Source organism: Thamnophis sirtalis, unplaced genomic scaffold (genome assembly GCF_051295495.1).
Source record: "Thamnophis sirtalis isolate CommonGarterSnake01/CBP01778 unplaced genomic scaffold, rThaSir2_p1.2 scaffold_14, whole genome shotgun sequence".
Lineage (NCBI taxonomy): Eukaryota > Metazoa > Chordata > Lepidosauria > Squamata > Natricidae > Thamnophis > Thamnophis sirtalis.
In genome coordinates, this window is record NW_028261394.1 from 30231474 (window position 1) to 30252055 (window position 20582).

Genomic DNA, 20582 nt, shown 5'->3' on the forward strand with positions numbered 1-20582 from the left:
TGATGCATCACTGTTAAACCTGAGGAATCTATTACTGCAGTTATTTCTCATGTAGTTATTGCTCATATTGCTGTGTGACAGTCTTCGAACAAATCTAATATTTGGTAACTCAGAAGACTTTTTCATTCTTCTGTTGTTTTCCTTTCCTGCATTTTCACGGCAAGTCAGGAACATCAGCAGGGTATGTTAACAAAAGTCAAGACGAGTCGTAGTGATGTGGTTGAGACTTCATTAGGTTTTTTAAGTGCATCACCCATGGAAAATGAATGGAGCTTTCATCACACTGTTATTGCCACCTTTGGCATTTCTGACTATCCCCTGCAGAAATCCTGGCTGCAAATAGTGCATAGCAGGAGTTGCTGCAATAAGATGCCCCAGAAAGCAAACAGGTGTTCAAATGAAATTCAGAATGAAGAAATGGGCAACTGCCAACTTTCATGCACTGATCTCCTCTCCTCTTCCTTCCTCTTTGCCATTCCCAAATTAGGTTTTTCCTAATGTGTTACCTGTTTGTCAACCTGGCCTGCGCAGTGCAGACTCTCTTAAGAACTCCAAACTGGCGTCCCAGATTTAAGTATTACCACTGGTAAGAGGTGTTTTTTTTTGAGTAAATGAGCTAGGAGGAAAGTTGCTTCTAAAATGGTCTTCATGATCATGAGATGTTACGAGTCAAAAGCCCAAAACACTTGGGAATTTGTGAAACCAGAAATGCTTGGAAAATGTCTCCTAGCCCAGCAGTCACCAACTGGTGGTCCATGGACCACTGGTGGCCCCCGAGAAAATTTTGGTGGTGCGCAGAAAATGTATTTGCATTTTTTTTATATTGTACTAAATCTGGGGTCCTCAAACTACAGCCCCTGGGTCGGATACGTGCAATGAATGTTTGTGCTGCTGCAGCGAGTCTCCCCCTTCTTGGTCTTTTTCTGCGGGTTGGAGGGGGGCAGAAATTCCGACTTGGGGTCTGCTTCAGCCTCCTGGTGAGGGGCTTTGGGCGAAGGCTGGAGAGAACTGCTGCTGGTGGTGAAAAGCTGAAGGGCCTTGTTCCAGTGGGACTGCATCATGGCCTGGAACTGGCTGACCATCTCCGCCCGCTGAGCCTCCAGGCGCCAATACCTGGCCTTGCATTCCTACAGGTCTTTCCTCTGCTTGGAAAGCCCATGCTCGTAGTCCTCAGTGAGTGCTTCTGCTGAGCCTCCTCCTCGGTCAGATCCCATTTGAACTGAGCTGTTTTGCCAGCTCTTTCTCATGGTGGCTGCTTAGCTCCAACAACTGCTTCCTATTGGGGCCCTAAGGAGCCCGGGCAGGCAAGTGAGGAGGGGTGAGTAGAGGCTGGCAAGGTGCCTCTCGACGTGAGTGACATCGAGCTGGCCATGCCCACCCAGTCACATGACCACCTTACCACGCCCACCCATTAGGCAGATCATATTAGTGGTCCGTGGGATTTAAACTTATGAATTTAAGGTCCCTGAGCTCGGAAAGGTTGGTGACCCCTGCCTTAGCCTATTTTGCTTCTCTGGCCTTGTTTCATACTTTATTGTGTCATATGGATAATATCTGCAACCTGAATACCTAAATAAACTGTTACAGAGACTGCAGAAACTTGCATTGCCACCAACACAGGTTCTCTGGAACCTTTTCATCCTTCCAGCTGTCCTTCAAGAAATACTTGTATGTTTGGATCCAGCTCTAATAACCTATTACAGTGATGGCAAACCTTTTTCTAAAAGGCTGCCAAAATTGTGCACAGGTGCACATACCCACAATGCAATGAGCCCCACCCACCTGCGCATGCGTGCCCGATTTCCCCCGCACATACATGCATAACCAACTCACGCATGTGCACATATCCCCACAAACACAGGGAGGGAGAGTTTTTGCCTTCCCCAGGCTCCGGAGGCTTTCCTGAAGCCTGGCGAGGGTGAAAACTGCCTTCCCTGGCCACCTGGAGGCCCTCCAGAAGCTGGAAACGAATTGTTTCCTAACTTCCGGTTGGCCTGTTGGGCCTGTTTTTCACCCCTCTAGGCTCCAGAGGCTTTCCCAAAGCCTCCCCTGCCCCCCCCCCCCCCCAGTAGGCCAAAAATCAGCTGGCCGGTGCACACATATGCGCTGGAGCTGATGGCTCACGTGTCGGCAAATATAGCTCCGTGTGCCACAGGTTCACCCTCGCAGACCTATTAACAATTTGAGTTTTATTTTTTTAGGGCCCTGTCCTTCTTAGGGATGAGCATCTGCCTTGCCCTGATGTTCATCTCCTCCTGGTATTACGCTTTAGTGGCCATGCTCATTGCTGGCATGATCTACAAGTACATTGAGTATCAAGGGTAAGTAAATTTTCAATGAAAGTGTGAAGTTTGCTTCTTGTTTATATAAAGTAGCCGGCCCTGTCAACATTGGTGGGGGTGTGAAGAAGACATTTGTTTTCATTGGTGCTTCCCTGGAAATAGTGTGTCTATAGGGAGAGGGGGGAGCTAGCACTCTGGGACATAAAAACTCCCAAGGTAGGTAGTTCAGAATTTTGAATAGTCACTAAGTAACCTGTTATAAGTTGAGGACTATCACCTGTATTGAATCGATGAAAAAGAATAGTGCCCTGAATTGACAAGAGCAAAGGATCTGAATAATCTTATGTTGCAACATAGATTTATTCCAGCCTAAACACAAGAATCTGGTCAACTAAAGTGGAGTGCTAAATTGGCTGCGGATAAGGTCAATGGAATTCAGGAGGGCTTCTACTGTTTGTGGCAATGTAATGACTCTAAGCTGATGACACATTTAATGCCGCCCCCTCCCCAGCTCTGCCTGCTCTTCTCCAACCATTCTGATGCTCTCTTTTTTTACTAGGGCAGAGAAGGAATGGGGTGATGGGATTCGGGGCCTCTCTCTAAGCGCTGCCCGGTATGCTTTGCTGAGATTGGAAGAAGGTCCTCCCCATACCAAGAACTGGCGGTGGGTTCTTTCAATTTATTGTAAATGTTGTGTAGTTTCTTTTCCCCCCATGGGGAAGTCAGTGCATTCCTGACTTCATGACCACTTCTCTGTGATTCAAAATTAGATAGTCAATCTCTGTTTGAGGACTGCTTTTTCTGCAGTTGCTAAACTTTGAGGTTGCCAGGGTAATGATGATTTAAAGCTAACCAGCCAATGTAAAGCTGATGCAACTGTAAAGCTTCTGAAAGGCAAGGCTGATGCAATGAAGATGAACCAGCATTGGTATAGCCACTTTAAGACTATGAAGGGGTCCACAAAAGTCTTTACCACTTTAAGAGGTGTTTATATAAAGCAGCCAAGAGAGGACGTATTTCTCTCTCTTAGTGTATCTCTCTCTTAGTGTATCTCTCTCCTTGTGTCCTGAATCCATTGCTAAGTTCTCCATGTAAGGTTAAGAAGAAGACTGATTACTTGTCAGTTATTTGCTACCATGTATATATCTGTATATGTCAGGGGTCAGCAACCTGTGGCCCCGGAGTCACATGTGGATCTTTCATCCATCTGCTGTGGTTCCCTTTTGCCGTTCGGCTCTGCAATTGATAGGGCTTTCGATTAGGACAGGTAGAGGAAAAAGGACGCCACACTAGGAGGAGACTCTATGGTGGGGCAGCCAAACTTCTGGTTGGCTCCAGAATTGAATGGGGAGCTTCCAATTAGGACCTTTGTGGCTCTTTGTGTGTTTAAGGTTGCTGACCCCTGATATATGTTGTATATAAACCACTGTTAAATGTCTTAAGTCTCTGTGTGCTGTGTTTTGTTCCTGCGTTGTGTCATAATAGCCACACTGCAAACACTCTGACAGAATATAAGTATGGGAAGGGGTTTGCCTGAATCATAGAATATTTGCAGCACTAATATGATGCCTTTTGTGGTGTCTCAGGGTACTTAAAAATCAAACCAGTGCCCTCTGCATTGGATTTGGCTGTGACCAAACCTTCTGCGTGAAACAAATTGCAATGAGCCAAAATGAGCCGGGGGGCGGGGGACGGACGGACGGACATTGAAATGTCTCAAAGTCTCTTGGGAACAGCCCAAAGGGCCAGTCCTCTGCAGAGCGGCTTAATTTATTCTGGTTTGTTGTTGGCGGGCATGACCTCTGTCTCTCAAAATCTGCTTCCTTGTCTTCCTTCTTAGACCCCAACTGTTGGTGTTGCTGAAGCTGGATGAGGATTTGCATGTGAAATACCCCAGACTCTTGACATTCGCCTCACAACTCAAAGCCGGGAAGGGGTTGACCATTGTAGGGACTGCCATACAAGGCAACTTTCTGGAAAGCTATGGAGAAGCTCAGGCGGCTGAACAGGTGAGGCATGGCGAAACCAGGTGTGAAGGATACTATCTTCTGGGATCTTGGACCAATTTTTTTTAAATTAATTAATTAATTTAGTTTGTCAAACATGTATGAGATAACAGGTATAAGTATAAACATGGACATGGACACACAAAATGGGTAAGAATAAATGGGGACAGTAGGACAGGGACCCTGGTGCACTTATGCACACCTCCTTTACGGACCTTTTAGGAATGGGGTGAGGTCCACGGCAAACAGTTTAAGGTTAAAGATATGGGGGTTTGAGGATGCAACAATGGAGTCGAGTATTTCAGGGCATTGACCATTCTGTTGCTGTAGTCGTATTTTCTGCAATCAAGTTTGGAGCAGTTTACTTTGAGTTTGTATTGATTGTTTGCCCATGTACTATTGAGGTTGAAGCTGAAGTAGTCATTGACAGGTAGGATATTGTAGCAAACAATTTTGTGTACTATGCTTTGGTCAGACCATAGGCGGCGTAGTTCCAGGTTGTCCAAGCCCAAAATTACTAAACATTGTAAAAAATGTTTACAAGACTTCAAAAACAGGCAGGCAGGCAGGCAGACAGACGCCAAAGCAAAACTCTTGAAAACTCAATGGCAGAACAACCAACCACCCTCATAAATGTTATATGAACTTCTCTTTCAGCATTTCAAACTATTCATTATGTGGGCAGCAGCTAAATTTTGTGTTGCTGCGGTGAAAGGAAGATGTCATGGGTTAAATAACATGGTTATTTTTGTTTTAAACATTACTTTAGGTTGGATACATCTTAACTAATTAATTGTGGAGAATATATTGCTTTTATTTGTCAGAAACGAACAGTCAAAGCTTACTGTAGCCAGATTTATTAGTACCCTAAGTTGAGTATTTTAAGCTCATCTAGGAACTCTCACAGGTACAGTATTTGTAGTATAATTTCAGAGGGCAAACAGGAACAAGCTTCTATTAATTGATTCTGCTACCACACTTGGAATATTGTTCTGATCACCATGAGACAAAAAAAAATGATGTTGAGACCCTAGAAAGAATGCAGTGAAGAGCAACAAAGATGATTAGAGGATTGGAGGCTAAACCATGCAATGAATGATTGAGGGAACTAAATATGTTGAGTTTAATGAAGAAAAGGACTAGGGGTGATATGATAGCAGTCTTCCAGTAATTGAGGAGCTGTCATAGAGGTCAACTTATTCTCCAAAAGACCTCTGAGCAGGATAAGAAGTAATGGGTGGAAGACCTAGAATTAAGGAGAAATTTCCTGACAGTGAGAATAATTAATCGGTGGAACAGCATACTTCCAGAAGTTGTGGTTGCTCCATTACTGGAGGTTTTGAAGAAGAGACTGGACAGTCATTTGTCTGGAATGGTATAGGGTCTCCTACCTGAGCAGGGGATTGGACAAGAGGACCTCCAAGATCTCTTCCAACCCTATTATTCTAGGTTCTACATTTTAATAGCATGAGTACAATTCACTTCATTGAGGGGGTCCTTGTGCATTCAATTTAGTTTCTTCTCACCCTATTGTGATTAAATAAATAGTCTTCTTTAAGTATACATTGGTTTAAAATCTCTGCACCAGTGATCTTATGGATGTCAACAGGTATTTCTAAAATGCAGTTTGATTGATCATCTGTAAAAGGGACAGATCTTGGTGTTTTCAATGGTCTTCTGGCCAGCTTCCCATAATGATGGCCCCTGGATCTCCTTGCTTGTCTTCCAGGCCATCAAGAATATGATTGAAATTGAGAAGGTCAAAGGATTTTGCCAAGTTGTTGTGGTTAATAAAGTCCGTGATGGCATTTCCCACTTGATACAGTCCTGTGGATTGGGTGGCATGAAGCACAATACTGTGGTTTTGGGGTGGCCCTATGGCTGGAGGCAGAGTGAAGATCCTAGATCTTGGAAAACCTTTATAGGTAAGTTCAAAGGATGTTGGTTAGCATGATTCAAGCATTGTTTTCCATAGTGAATAGTAGAATGTCTAAAATTGATTAATTAGAATTCAAAATATGGCTGTCCTGCTACTCAAAAGAAGAACTTTGATACTGTTTTTTTAAAAATAAAAAGTTTTTTATTGAACACAAATTAAAACATTGGACACAGTGTAACTATTCTGGCAAGATCAATGCCATACATACTAAGATATAAAGTTATACATTATAACCACCATGCTTTTTAACCTTTGATCTATTCCATATTTACAAATATAAAAATATCATATTTCCAATCATATTGCTTTGTTCTTATCTTATACATTTTCACTATCGTAGTTTCATACATAATTCTAATCTCCATTCTATAAATCTTAGTCATTGTTTATTTTGGATCTTTCCTTTTTTTATCCCAACCATCGATAAAATTTGTGCCAGATCCTATAATATTCTGACTTGTCTTTATTCTTCAATTCCCATGTCAATTTATCTGTTTCAGCATAAGTCAGAATTTTCCTAATTATTTCCCCTTCTTGAGGAATTTCCCTGTTTTTCCAGTTTTGGGCAAAGACCATTCTTACTGCCGTAATAATATGTTTTGTTAAGTAAATTACACCCTTGTTATATTTATTGTTTATAATTCCCAAAATAAATAGTTCTAGTGTGAATACTATTTCCTCTTCGGTTATCTCTATCAGCCACCTTTGAATTTTCTGCCAATATTCTTTTATTTTTTGGCACGACCACCACATATGGTAGTACATGCCTAATTTATGATAACTTTTCCAACAATTTGGTGCTAAATTTCTAAACATTTTAGCTATTCTCGCAGGTGGAAGATGCCACCTATAAAACATTTTATATAAGTTTTCTTTACACGGTATTGACAATGTTATTTTCCTATTCCTTTCTCATAATTCTTGCCATTTATCCAGATGTATATTATAGCCAGACTTTGATACTGTTGTGAGTTTGCAAGGACTTCTGTTGAAAACTCTTGATTTGGATGGACTTTAATCTTACTAAAAAAATTCCATCCGCCGGAAAAAAAGAGTTTCTATATGTGGGATTCTTCCTAAGTCTCCTGTATCCTTTCTTATTTCATCATTTAATCATAGTTGTATATTTCTCAAGAAACAAGGGGGCACAGAATGATCTTGGGATATTATGGCCAAAATCCAGCAAAGAGCTGATCTCAGTTTTAGCCTATGTTAATTATTATTGGTTTATGCCATCTTTTACAATTTTATTTTTAAGAACTGTGGAAACTACTGTTTATCAAGTTAGGATATTATTTTGAGTAACTCAGATTTGTCAACATGGATTGACTGCCATGATAGATCAGAATTTCTTTTGGGGGGGGCAGTCAAGGACTTCTTATATTTTCCTGGTAGAGCAAAGGTGCCAAATATTTCTTCTATCCTAGAATTATACTCTTCCAGGTTAATAGCATTGTGTTCTGACCCCACTCCTCCGTCCAGGAACGAAAGCCAAAACAAACGTAAAAGAGAATGTTTTTTAATCAGTCCAGACTCTCGTTGGCTGCAAGCCCAAAATAAACAAAGAGATAAGCACTCTGGCAACAAGTCCTACAAACCTAGGCAGCAATGCAAACAAGCTCTCACAGCAGACCAATTCACCAAGTTAGTTTCTCTTAATTGTGAACGTTGACTTCTGCAAAAGGGCATGGCACAAGCAGTCTCTTTTATAATCAGGAGAGGATCTTAATAAGCACCAGCTGAGCGTAATCATCTCCTATAATTACGCAGTTGTTCTTGCCGCCGAGTAACCCTTCTATGGCGTGCATCCCAAAACAACTCACAAGTGTTTTCCGGATCACTCCCTCTGATCTAAGGCTCCGGCGCCACCTGGTGGCTAACCAGTCTCTCCTCTCCCTGCTCAGAGTCGGCACCCTGTCCAGGGTCCTCCACCTCCTCCAGGGCCGACTCATAAGACCCCTCGCTATCAGAGTCTGGCGGCAGCTCCAACGGCTCCTGCTGGACCACAACAGCATTGCCAACTTGAAATTCATGCAATGTTGTTTTTGTGTCTTTAAAATATTAGTTAAGTTTACCAACAATACGGTTTTTTGTTCTGTTTGTTTGGAGTCAATGCACCAAAATTCTTCAGTCCTTTTAGCTACCTCTTAATTTTATGTGGCCTACTTGTCACTCTGTACTCAACAGAGAGTGGGTGGTGACCATTTCCTTCCAATCCTGTCATTCCTCCAGTAATCTCAACCAATCGGGGATCATATCTACCCATATATACTATTAACGCTCCCGTATCTGATTGTAATCTTCAGTGGAACAAAATGGTGCATCGTGCGGCAATAATTTTGAAATCCATATCTCTCAGAAGAGGTAACTCACCGAATGAGTCTAAAATTAAAGAGCCTGCCCCCTAGGGCACTGAAATTTCACAGTTGTAGCTGCTTCAGTGCTACTGCACTGTCACGATTAGTGACAATTATTTCCAGTGCTCCCTACTAGCTTTCCACAAGGAACAATGGGGAAGCCAGCAGGAAATCAGAAATCACTCTTCCTTCCACTGTATTTTTGGCTAGTCGTTCACGGTGATTCTGTTTATCTATGAAAATATAAGGAAATATCTCTGAAACAATAACCAATGCATAGCAGGTTGTCCAGTATGAGATACAAGTCCAGTTCTGCAGCCAATCAGATTTGACTCTCAGCAACAATGTCTTTCCTCTTTTTTAATTTCAGACACTGTCCGTTGCACAACTGCAGCCCACCTCGCCTTGCTTGTACCCAAAAATGTGTCCTTCTATCCCAGCAACCATGAGCGTTACAATGAAGGAAATATTGACGTGTGGTGGATTGTGCATGATGGAGGCATGTTGATGCTGCTTCCATTTCTCCTCAAGCAGCATAAAGTAAGAATGCTTTTTATCCTTCTGTCTCCTAATCCAACCCCCCCCCTCTGCTCAAGCAGGAGATGATGTAGTACTTGTATGTATTTCTTGGGTTACATTTCCAAAAAAAGAAACTCATATTTATTGTAATGAGAGAAGTTGGTGGCTTTCCCGCAATCCCACATCTTACCCATCCGTGTGGCCCACAGACCAGAAGATTGATGCGGATGCCCTATGAGTGGGGAATTGGGAATGATATGTGTCTTGCGACCCATGTACCTGTACATAGAGGGATTGCATGGAAATGTTGGTGTTTAAAAAGGCTGAGCAGGGAATAGTCTTGTTCTTGCTTACATGCAAATATTTATACAGGATGTTGTCACAGGAAAATTCTCATTCAAAAAAAACAACAACCCCAAAGACGAAACCACAAGCAATAAATCTTACTTTAAGATCAGAGGTTTATTTTTTTCTAATCAATTGGAACAAAAGAAAGAAGCAAAAGATCGAATAACAACAGAAAACTCACATTGTCAAACCACTGCAATGGGTCCTATGACAGATAGAAGGTCCTACAAAGGCTGCTATTGAGCAAAGGACCCCATTCTCATCTCAAGACACATTTCTTAGACCTTTTTTACTGACATACACACTCCATAGTTTCACTTCCTTGGTCTTTCTTACTTTCTTACTGACCGTCACTCTCTGAAAACCCCCATGTACATTTGAAGCTCTCAGGCACTTCTTACTTTCAGTTCCTCATTTCCCACCATCTCATTCTTCCTGCTCTAAATATATCCCTACAAGTATCTACTTTGCAGAAAATGCAGCGCACACAAGTCAGCACAGTAGAAATATGTCTGGTGCATTTTGTAATTATGTTAGTTTAAAACTTTGGTTCAATGACGCCTGGAAGCTCCTCCTAGGCCTATTACCTGCAACTTTCCAATGGATATATTCCTCCTCTCACAATGTATAGAAACTTACCTTGCGAGAAGTAGATTGTAGTTATTTATTTAGGTTTTTTTATTTCTTACCTTTATTATTTTTATAAGTAACTCAAGGCAACTAATGTATCCAACACACCTTCCTCCTCTTATTTTTTCCCCACGGCAACAACTCCTGTGAGGTAAATTGGGCTGAGAGAGCATGACTGGCCCTAAGTCACCCAGCCGGCTTTCATGGCTAAGATGGGACTTGAACTCACGGTCTCTTACTTTCTCGCCTGGTGCCTTAACCACCAGGCCAAACCATCTCTTCTGCCGTTCATGGGCCTGCATATACCGTATTTTTCAGATAATAAGACGCACATTTCCCCCCTCTAAGAGAAGGTGGAAATTTGGGTGCGTCTTATACACTGAATGTAGCCTCATCCACCCACTGTCCCCCACCCTTTGGCCTCTGCCTCCCAGCAATTTACTTCCTTGCAGCAAACGGGGAAAATGGGGCTTGCGGAGGCTGCAATAGGCTATAGCAATCCCTGCAGCCTGAAGCAGCTGATGGTCAGGAGGTGCACTTAAACTGAGAGTGTTTGCTCCACGAGGCAAATTGCTGGGAGGCAGAGGCAGATTTTTTTTTCTCGTGCTAATCAGGCTGTTTGCTGTTTGCTGCAAGATGGTAGGTCAATAACTATAAATGCCTATAGAATGTTCAAATTATTAGACTTATTTTTTTAAAGACTGCGTTATTATTTTTCTAGAAAAGTTAACAAAATGAAAAAGCTTTTTAAAATAAATGCTTGATCTGAAGAGGCCCGGTGCTATTGTATCTTCTTTTAAATAGCAGAGGATAACTATACTTCCAGAAAGCACATCAATTTTAACAGCATCTGTACAAGTATAGTTGAAATGTAACACTACCAAAATATATGTATATTGTCTGTACTGTTTGCTGTTTGTTGCAAGGAGGCAAATTGCTGGGAGGCAGATTTCCCCCCCCCTTGTTTTTCTCCCCAAAAGCTAGGTGCGTCTTATACTTTGGAGCATCTTATACTCTGAAAAATTCGGTATTTGCATAGTTGCATGAAGCTGTCAAATAACTCTTGCATAGAAGCGTGCTTTACCAAATTCGTTGAATTCTGCAGAGAGGACTGAATGTTTCTGAGAGGATTAAAAAAATTCCCCTCCGCAGGTTTGGCGAAAGTGCAAAATGCGAATTTTCACCGTGGCCCAGATGGACGATAACAGCATCCAAATGAAGAAAGACCTGGCGGTCTTCCTTTACCACCTCCGAATCGAGGCAGAAGTAGAAGTGGTGGAGATGGTAATGGACTTCTCCTGTCCTTCAGGGGCCGGTCTACTTATTGCGAGCCTGGTTCCAACATGGTCTTTTCCCTCCCTTTAGCAAAACAGTGACATCTCAGCCTACACTTACGAGCGGACCTTGATGATGGAACAGAGATCTCAGATGCTGAGGCAGATGAGGCTGACCAAAACAGAAAGAGACAGGGAGGTATGTCTTCTAATCGCCGTTGTAAAATGATGGTGGAGTGACCATCAGTTGGGTTCCAGATATTCATGTTTGAAGCAAGGATGGCAAAATCAACAGGCTGTAAGATTTTCTATAGGCAGCCGGGACAAGCCATGGAGGCGTTCAAAGGATGTCCTGCATTGTGAGATGTTGTAAATCCTTGTACAAAATTGAATCTAACAATAATAAGGGTATTACAGAAACCACAGCTCATGTTTAAATGTCTATGGGGATTCTCAGTCCTCCAGGTCTTGGTTGTCCCAAAGGTGCTTTTTTCAAGAGGCAGCTGGACTTTCTTGTTTTTTCTTCGAAGACGTTTTGCTTCTCACCCAAGAAGCTTCTTCAGCTCTAACTGGATGGTGGGGAATGGAAGAGCTGAAGAAGCTTTTTGGATGAAAAGTGAAACATCTTCAAAACAAGGAAGTCCAATTGCCTCTTGAAAAAGCACCTTTGGGACACAGCCCAAGTTCTTCTGTATTGCCAGTTCTACAGGGACATTCATCTCCAGTTGATTCCCTTCTTTTATTTAAATCCCCAGGGCTCTCTCATAACTTTTATTTAAATAAGCAAGATAAACGTCTTTTCTCTAAAAGTAGCAAAATTTTGCTACGGTATTTGTGAGCTTCACTTCCCAAATGGTCGCTAATAATTCCTGTAGTTCATTTTATTGATTGTGTTTTTATTGGTCATTGGCTGCAGTGACATTCTGTCTATCTGACCTGGCTACACTACTATTTGGTCATGACATTTTGCTCATCCCAAGTTACTTCCAATCTGTGTCCCACCAGTGATTCTCCAAGCAGACAACCCAACAATATTTCCCATTGGACTAGCGCAGTTGTCTGCAGCCTTAAACACTCAAAGAGCCACTAAGGTCCTAACCGGAAGCCCCCTGTTCAATTCTGGAGCTGACCAGAAGTCCAGTTCCCCCACCAGAGAGTCTCCTCCTGGGGTGGCATCCTTTTCCCCCCTGCCAACCGGAAGTCCGGTTCTCCCACCATAGAGTTTCCTTCTAGTGTGGCATCCTTTTTTCTGTACCTGTCCTAAGTGAAAATCCTATCAATTGGGCAGCCTCCCGGCAAGAGGGAGCCACAGCAGAGGTGTGAAAGAGCCACATGCGGCACCAGAGCCACGGGTTGCTGACCCCTGGACTAGCAGGGCACAATCCTTTGAAGAACAACCATTTCTCACCTTTTGTTCTTCTAGGCTCAGCTGGTGAAGGACAGACATTCGATCGTAAGATTAGAGAGCCTTTACTCCGACGAGGAAGATGAAGGCGAAGCAATCCCTGAAAAGATCCAAATGACTTGGACAAAAGCTAAACATGACTTTGAGAATCAAATGGGAAATCATGTGATGGAACACTTCAAAGAACTTATCAGTCTTAAACCGTAAGCATCCAAGATCTCCGCTGGAATGAAAACTCTGCTGTTTTTATTTTGACCCAAATCCTTTGGGTCACTAATATTGCAGAAAATCTTCTTTGAGTTGGCTCTATGTTCATCCTGATGCTTTTATTTATTTTTTGCTTGATACTATCTAAACATATTACTGTTATTTTGTCCTGGATGAAAAGGTTCAGCTGAAAGAAATCACCACTATACTGCCAAGAACAAAAGTTCCTTAATTATGGAGTGATGCATGCTCTCCTCCGCTAATTAAATTGGTAGAGAGTTCCCAAAACATCCCAAAAGATGTGGCATTGTCTAATTAAACATCACCATCCTTTTGATAAATAGAAACAGGGAAACTTTTTGATGAGGAAGCAGACTGTAAGTGTAGGCTCTCTCCCTCCTTAGACAAATCTTAAAGTTCCTGGTAGCAAAAGAGCTACAAACCAAGACTTGAGTCCATTGGTGAATTTCAATTTTCTTTTACTACCGGTTCTGTGGGCATTGCTTGGTGGGCATGGCAGGGGAAGCATACTGCAAAATCCCCATTCCCTCCCCACTCATGGGGGAAGGATACTGCAAAATCCCCATTCCTTCCCCACTCTGGGGCCAGTCAGAGGTGGTATTTGCCGGTTCTCCAAACCATTCAAAATTCTAGCTGATGAGAGGGTGTAATCTGCATTTATTGAAAGATGTACCCACATGTTCCCAGAAAAACCATCAGTGGCTCTTTCCCTGATCAGAACAGGTCCTTAACATGTGTTTTCTGTTCTGACAGGGCATATCCTGAACCAAGAATCTGCTTACAGGATTGGGGCAATTCTAAATGTCAACTTGGACGTAGAGAATACCCAACTTTGAGATAGTAATTTCAGATGGCACTGTGCCTACTAGCTAAGAGCCTTTGCCAATTAGGGTATGTTTATTCTTAGGCTTTGTGATCCTTCTAGGGATAATAGCTTTGTTGTACTTTTCAGTAAATGCTCCCAAAACACTGTTTAGAATGTGTATAAGAGAGAGGGAGACCTTCTGTAAATTACTGATAGTCTTAAAATGGTCTTCCCCTTCTCTCCTGCTTCTCTCCCTCCTCCTGTATTCCCTCCCCTTCCTTTCCCTTCCCAAAGTGCCTGAAGTTGAAATCTGAAGCAATTCTTAATTAACTCCATGCAATCAGGAAGTGAAGACTGTTTTTACCCCATCTCTGGAATAGATTGTTATGAATCATTCCTGCTTGTTTACTTTTCTTCATCTCTTATAATCTGCAGTATTAAGGTTGGCTCCAGTTTTTGTCAGCGGCCAAGTATAATGTTGGTCCATCTGCAGCGTCGAGTCCGTAAACATACATGCATACAATCACACACCGACCTTAACTAAGAGCAGTGTATGCATTGGAGCTAATTTTGCTTTCCAACACATGAAATGGAAAGAGCTGTTTCCTGAATCATTTTCATATGTAAATAGGGTGGAATACATTATTATAATTATCATTGCCATCATCTTTTGCACTTCGTTTTGAATGCACAACTGTTGACACCTGTGCAAGTTCTTTTGGGATTTTTTGATAGGATGGAACACACACACACACACAATGATGAAGAAATAACACTTCAGGCAGAGAAGCATCCCAAAACAATGTGCGTGTGTGGCTTTCAAAACAGTCTTGATTTTTGGCAGTAAATGCCTGGACAAGTTTCCGAAGAGAAGGCGTGGGAGGAGTAACACGTGGGTATTACCCAAGCCTTCTTGCCTATTGGAGACTGAGTTATTAATCTTTTGGAGCCACACCTCCGTACCTCCTCTGACTCTCCCAGATTACCTCAGTCTCCGGCCTGAAAGGAGTGTTTCTCTGACTCTCCCTTCTCTTCGAAGACTTAGGAGTTTTTTCCTTACAGGATCCTAGCTAGGATTGTTTTCTTGTCAGCAAGGCTTTTCGTTTTATTCCCTCACCTCTCCTCCACCGTGCTCAAAACCGCTGGGAAAAGCCTCGCGCTGACCAGCGTGTGCACGCACGCGCCCTGAGCGTCTGGATAGTCGCAGAAGGGGGGGAGGAAGCCTCCGCGCCGCAGAAGGGATGAAGAAATAACACTTCAGGCAGAGAAGCATCCCAAAACAACATGCGTGTGTGGCTTTCAAAACAGTCTTGATTTTTGGCAGTAAATGCCTGGACAAGTTTCTTACATTGTCGTAGCAGCGTTTTCAGAAACTGTGTGTCCGTCTCTTCTTCTACTGAGAGTTAAACTAGAGTGACCAGCCCAAAGTCACCCGGCAGGACTAGAAATCACAGTCTCCTAGTTTCTAATCTGGCACCTTTAGCTGCTACATTAAACTGGATCCCAACAATGTTTCTTGGGGTAAGGTACTTTCCTCTTGTTGATTTCTATGTAATTTTGAACCCACCAGGGACCAGTCAAATGTCCGGAGGATGCACACCGCTGTGAAGCTGAACGAAGTCATCGTAAATCGATCCCACGATGCCCGACTTGTTCTTCTCAACATGCCTGGTCCACCCAAAAACACAGAGGGGGATGAGAACTGTATCCTTTTCAATGCAATCCATGATTCCATGTAAAATGTGTAGAACCATCTGAATGTAGAACCTTCTGATGGAGTCATCTAAATTTCATTAGGTCTCCACTAGCTAGTGAGCAATAGGACTCCTATTTCTTGGATTCGTCAAGAGCCCAAAATACAGTAGTGGCAGGGGTGAAATCCTCCTGGTTCGGCTTGGTTCGGCTTGTTGTTGGTTCTGCGAACCGTTAGTAAAAAAAAAAAAAGAAGCTTTGAGGATCGTGCGAATCAGCTGTGAGCTCTTTTTCCGGGGAAAAAGAGTTATATTAGTAGACTAAAGAGACTAGTAGAATAGTAATAGATTGTTATTGTTACGTAACTAATTAAGAAATAAAGAAATGATCGTATATTGTTAATGGTAGAAAAAATTTGAAAGAAATGCTGAAATTGAATTAGAGGATGTATGCTGTTTATAGCAAAATATACCAATGGAGAAAATAAGAAATGAAAATTTGGTGGCAATTTTTTTTTAGATTTCACCACTGAGTAGTGGCCAAAGTTGTGGACACCTTTTGGGAAAAGTTTATTTTGGAGGTTTGATGGTTAATAACGCCACTTTTTTTATTATGCCATAAAATTATATATCAATGGAAAGATATTTTAATCAAGAATGTAATGCAACAAAGTTTGTTTAATTATCTGTATTCTATGAAAAGTTATAGCCAAATAACAGAAAAAAGAAGCACAACTTGCTTACGTTATATCAGGTAGCTTTCTTTCATCTGATTGTAGCCAATGAGCATGAGTGTTATTGTTTTGGCAATGAGACAATCAGGTTACCCAACTAAGTATTAACTGACATGGTGATAATTTTTGGAGATCTCATTTTTTCTATGGTGATAATTTTTTGTATATCTCATTTTTTCTACGTGTTTCACTTTTCTTCTTTATAACTGCTATTCTAACAGCAAAGTTATTGCATTACATTCTTTTTTTTTTAAACAGAACTTTTTTATTTTTCTTTAAAAAAAAACACAAATATGTCATCATATTGACAATGATTGACAATTGCACTACATTCTTGATTAGATTTTCTTTCCATTGATATATAATTTTATGGTACTACTCCAAAAAAAAGGGGTGTTGTAAGCCATCAAACCTCAAAAACACTGTACACTTTTCCCAAAAGGTTTCCACAATTTTGGCCGCTACTCTACACTTTTCTAAGAAAAACGATTCATTAATAATGGACCATAATTCAGGTTGGTGCAACTTTTCCTTGGTAATTGTTATTTATTTCTTACAATCTGATTTACACACTTAAAAGCTGCTCCAAGAAAGTATCCCTTCAAATATAAAACTGCCCTGCAGTAAATTTTAATTGCAGTTCAACTTATGTTGCACTAAGGTTCGCCCCCCCCCCCCCCCCCGGTATTTCATTGCATAGGTATATATATAATATAACAACATGTGGATGGACCCAAAAGCCACATAAGAAAATATTTCTCAACAATGAAATTCAGGCGAGGGGAATTTTTAAATAAATAAATAAATGTGTGTGTGTGTGTGTGTGTATTTAGTGTCACAACCCCTGGTATACCAAATATGGGAGGACGCATACTGTTTCCTTTCTCTGTCTATGGCTCGTCACAAGAGACCAACCATATAAATAAATACATACCTATTTCCCTGGCTCAGCTGATAAAGGAGGAGAACCTTGTGCCTTAGTCGTTAACACAACTGCCTAATATGTAATACAGCACAGGTTCTAATCTCAGTAAGGGTATGGCTAGCTGATGAGAGCTAAATAGCTTGAAATAGATCTATACTAGTCTCCCTTTATTTATTTATCAGCTCAAATACAACATTATATATATGTGTTATATGTTGTGTGTGTGTGTGTATGTATGTATGTATGTATGTATGTGTGTATATATATATATATATATATATATATATATATATATATATATATATATATATATATATATATATATATACATACATACATACATACACACACAATATATACATACACACACACACACATACATACATACATACATACATACATACATACACACACGTATATACACACACACACACAAACATATTTGATAAGATACAGATTCCAGAATTTTGACAAATGTTAACAGCAATTATTCTGGGGCTTTCTTGCTTGAGGCTGGTTTTCCAAGTGAACTGTTGGTTTCTTCAGCTAGTCTTCAGGTCCATCAAGCAGTTTAATAACAATTGATCTCACAGCTTGCAAAGACAAGGTGTCAAATGCAACAAGCTGTATGTCATCACACTATTTCAAAGCTTGATATTATCGAGATCCAGCAGACTGGATTATCATGGAGTTCCATAAAAGGCAAAAAAAAAAATCCTTCCACAGCACTTCCGAATGTTTTGCGTGTGCTTATTTTATGAGCCTTGTATAAAGGTAGTCCTCAACGTATGACCACAATTGAGCCCAGAACTTATGTTGCTAAATGAGACATTTGTTAATTGCATTTTGCCCCATTTTACAGTTGTTAAGTGAATCACTGCAGTTGTCAAGTTAGTAACGTGGTTGTTAAGTGAATCTGGCTTCCTCATTGATTTTGCTTGTCAGGTCACAAAAGGGTTACACGACCCTGGAACACTACAATTGTCATAAATACGAATTATTCTGAATTTTGATCACATGACCACAGGTATACTGTAGTGGTCATAAGTGTGAAACCTGGTCGTAGATCACTTTTTTCACTGCCGTTGTAACTTTGAACAGTCATTAAACAAACTGTTGTAAGTTAAGGACTACCTGCATATCTGCTAATGTTGTGAATAGAATAGAGTAGAATAGAGTGGAATAGAGTAGAATAAAATAGAGTAGAATAGAGTAGAATAAAATAGAGTAGAATAGAGTAGAGTAGAATAGAATAACAGAGTTGGAAGGGACCTTGGAGGTCTTCTAGTTCAACCCCCTGCTTAGGCAGGAAACTCTTCAGACAAATGATTAACCAATATATTTGCAGTTTCAGAATATCTTTTTGGCACACGCACGTTTTGACATTCCATAGCAGCTCCATATTATGTTGATACTAGCTGATAACTCTGCACTGCCTGGGTATTTATTTATCCCAACTCTCCTCCCGCAATTTCTAATGTTGGATTTTCCCCCTTACCAGAGGGCGCCCCTTTGTGGAGTACTGTGAAGCCGTTACTCTGGCAACTCCACAGCACTGTACAGTAGAAGACATTTTAAGTCTGTACAGTAGAAGACATTTTAAGGCACAACAGGTTGTATCTTAACAGACCACCCACTCCCGAGGGGTGTTAAGGATGTCTAACCCCCACAGTATTTTTTTCCAGAGAGTAAGTCATCTGTGTACCAAGTTTGGTTGAAATTGCTTGAGGCATTCCAGAGTTATGCTGGAACATACACACACACAGAAAGTCATTTATTTTTATATATACATATAGATTGATGATTTCTTCTCCTTAACTCTCTGATCCAGACATGGAATTTCTTGAAGTTTTAACGGAAGGTCTGGAGCGAGTCTTGCTTGTTCGAGGAGGTGGCCGAGAAGTCATTACTATTTATTCCTGATCCAAAAAGATCCTCTCTAGCTACTATTTTACCTGCTTCACGAGAAAGGACGTTCCAGATGGAGAAGACTTTGACTCCTCTTGCTTTCTGTTCCTCGGTTTTCACACGTGTGCCCCAATACACTACAGATGTGAACGCAAATTCCAGTGAATTTTTCCATTTGCCATGTATCTGAATATCTCTGCCAGGGACACACATTTAATCGCAGAGGCTGGGGTGCCGGTTGGCTTCTGCTTTTCTATTCCGACAGATTTGTGTGCAGTTTCAAGGCAGGAGGTTTTTGTATTATTATTTTTTTTTTCAAAAAACCAAGTACAAAATTTTTAATGTTGTGTACCTTGTGCTAAAGGAGGACTGGATTTGGTTATTAGGTAACAGGATTTAGAACAAACCAATTTCTCCGTTAGGATTTTACGGGGACTTTAATAGGACTGCTAGGTGGGGTTTTTTTCTGCTCAGTATTTTCTACCTGAAAATAACCCTGCATTGTTTTTAAAATGTGTTATGTGTGTAGTTTTTGTAAACCCACCACAGCCACAATTTCAGTGTTGGATAAAGAATTTATACTTTCATCGGTTTTAAATTATAACACAACGGTTTCTTGCAGTGTTACATTCAAAACTGGGGGTCTCGGATTGAAATAGACTCTCTATGACCTATTTATTATTTTTCTCTCTATTTATTGATTAGAATCCATGGCAATAAAAGATCACCTAGAGTAATTTGTTAAGGTCGCGCACAAAGAGACCCTGCTGGCAACATTTGCAACTGTCGGCTTAGAGGTTTTCTTAAGGGGTATTTTTTTAAAGGTTTACTGCTAGCTTTGTTCTCTTCCAAACTGCAGGCAAATATATACTAGGTTACACTTATCAAAACATGTTAAGTGCACCATATACAGTTTGAAGAGTGTAGACATTAAGGAAAGGACATTTTATACTCGAAACGTACAGCTTTTTAAATTAGTTTTCACATCCATTCATTTGTACTTATTGATACAGTCTGTATCGCTCTTTTTCCAATAAAACGTTGCATACTTTTGAATCTGTATTGGATGACCTGAAGTGAATGGAACTGTTTATCATGATGAAGGTAAGTATTTCTGCCATAATAATTTATCTTAACCTCTTCTCTAAACAGTTTGACTCCTACTCTAGAAGAACCTACAGCCCATTGGATAAAAGCTGTAGGACAAACTGGGATGTCTGTCGAAATGGAGATCATTGAGCCAAGTTTGCTTTTCTCAAAGGCTCGTCCCATCACTAAACTGTTGTGTAACTTCCATTATCCTTGTCTTTTGGCTAGAAGACATGAGGACTGTATTCAAAAACATTTTTGGACCACAAAGTTGGGGATAGCTGATAAGCTATTCAATCTTTCTGGTTGGTTTTATTATTAAGAAATTATTATTATTTTGTGTGTGTGTGTGTGTGTATAGTGCTATAGTATATATAGTGCTATATATATATATATATATATATATATATATATGTACGTATGTATGTATGTATGTATGTAT

At 40.8% G+C, this 20582-nt stretch overlaps 1 protein-coding gene across 1 annotated transcript in view; it reads left to right on the forward strand.

Moving 5' to 3' along the window:
* The window catches only part of SLC12A4 (solute carrier family 12 member 4), a 65076-nt gene extending 44969 nt beyond the window's left edge, over positions 1-20107 (forward strand). The window contains exons 14-24 of the mRNA XM_087729208.1: positions 488-586; positions 2202-2321; positions 2842-2946; positions 4123-4291; positions 6018-6213; positions 8955-9124; positions 11234-11365; positions 11447-11554; positions 12779-12963; positions 15364-15497; positions 18975-20107. Of these exons, the coding sequence (XP_087585334.1) occupies positions 488-586; positions 2202-2321; positions 2842-2946; positions 4123-4291; positions 6018-6213; positions 8955-9124; positions 11234-11365; positions 11447-11554; positions 12779-12963; positions 15364-15497; positions 18975-19066 (1510 nt within the window). The 3' untranslated portion in view covers positions 19067-20107. The remainder of the gene's footprint in view (positions 1-487; positions 587-2201; positions 2322-2841; positions 2947-4122; positions 4292-6017; positions 6214-8954; positions 9125-11233; positions 11366-11446; positions 11555-12778; positions 12964-15363; positions 15498-18974) is intronic.
* Positions 20108-20582: the final 475 nt, after the last annotated feature.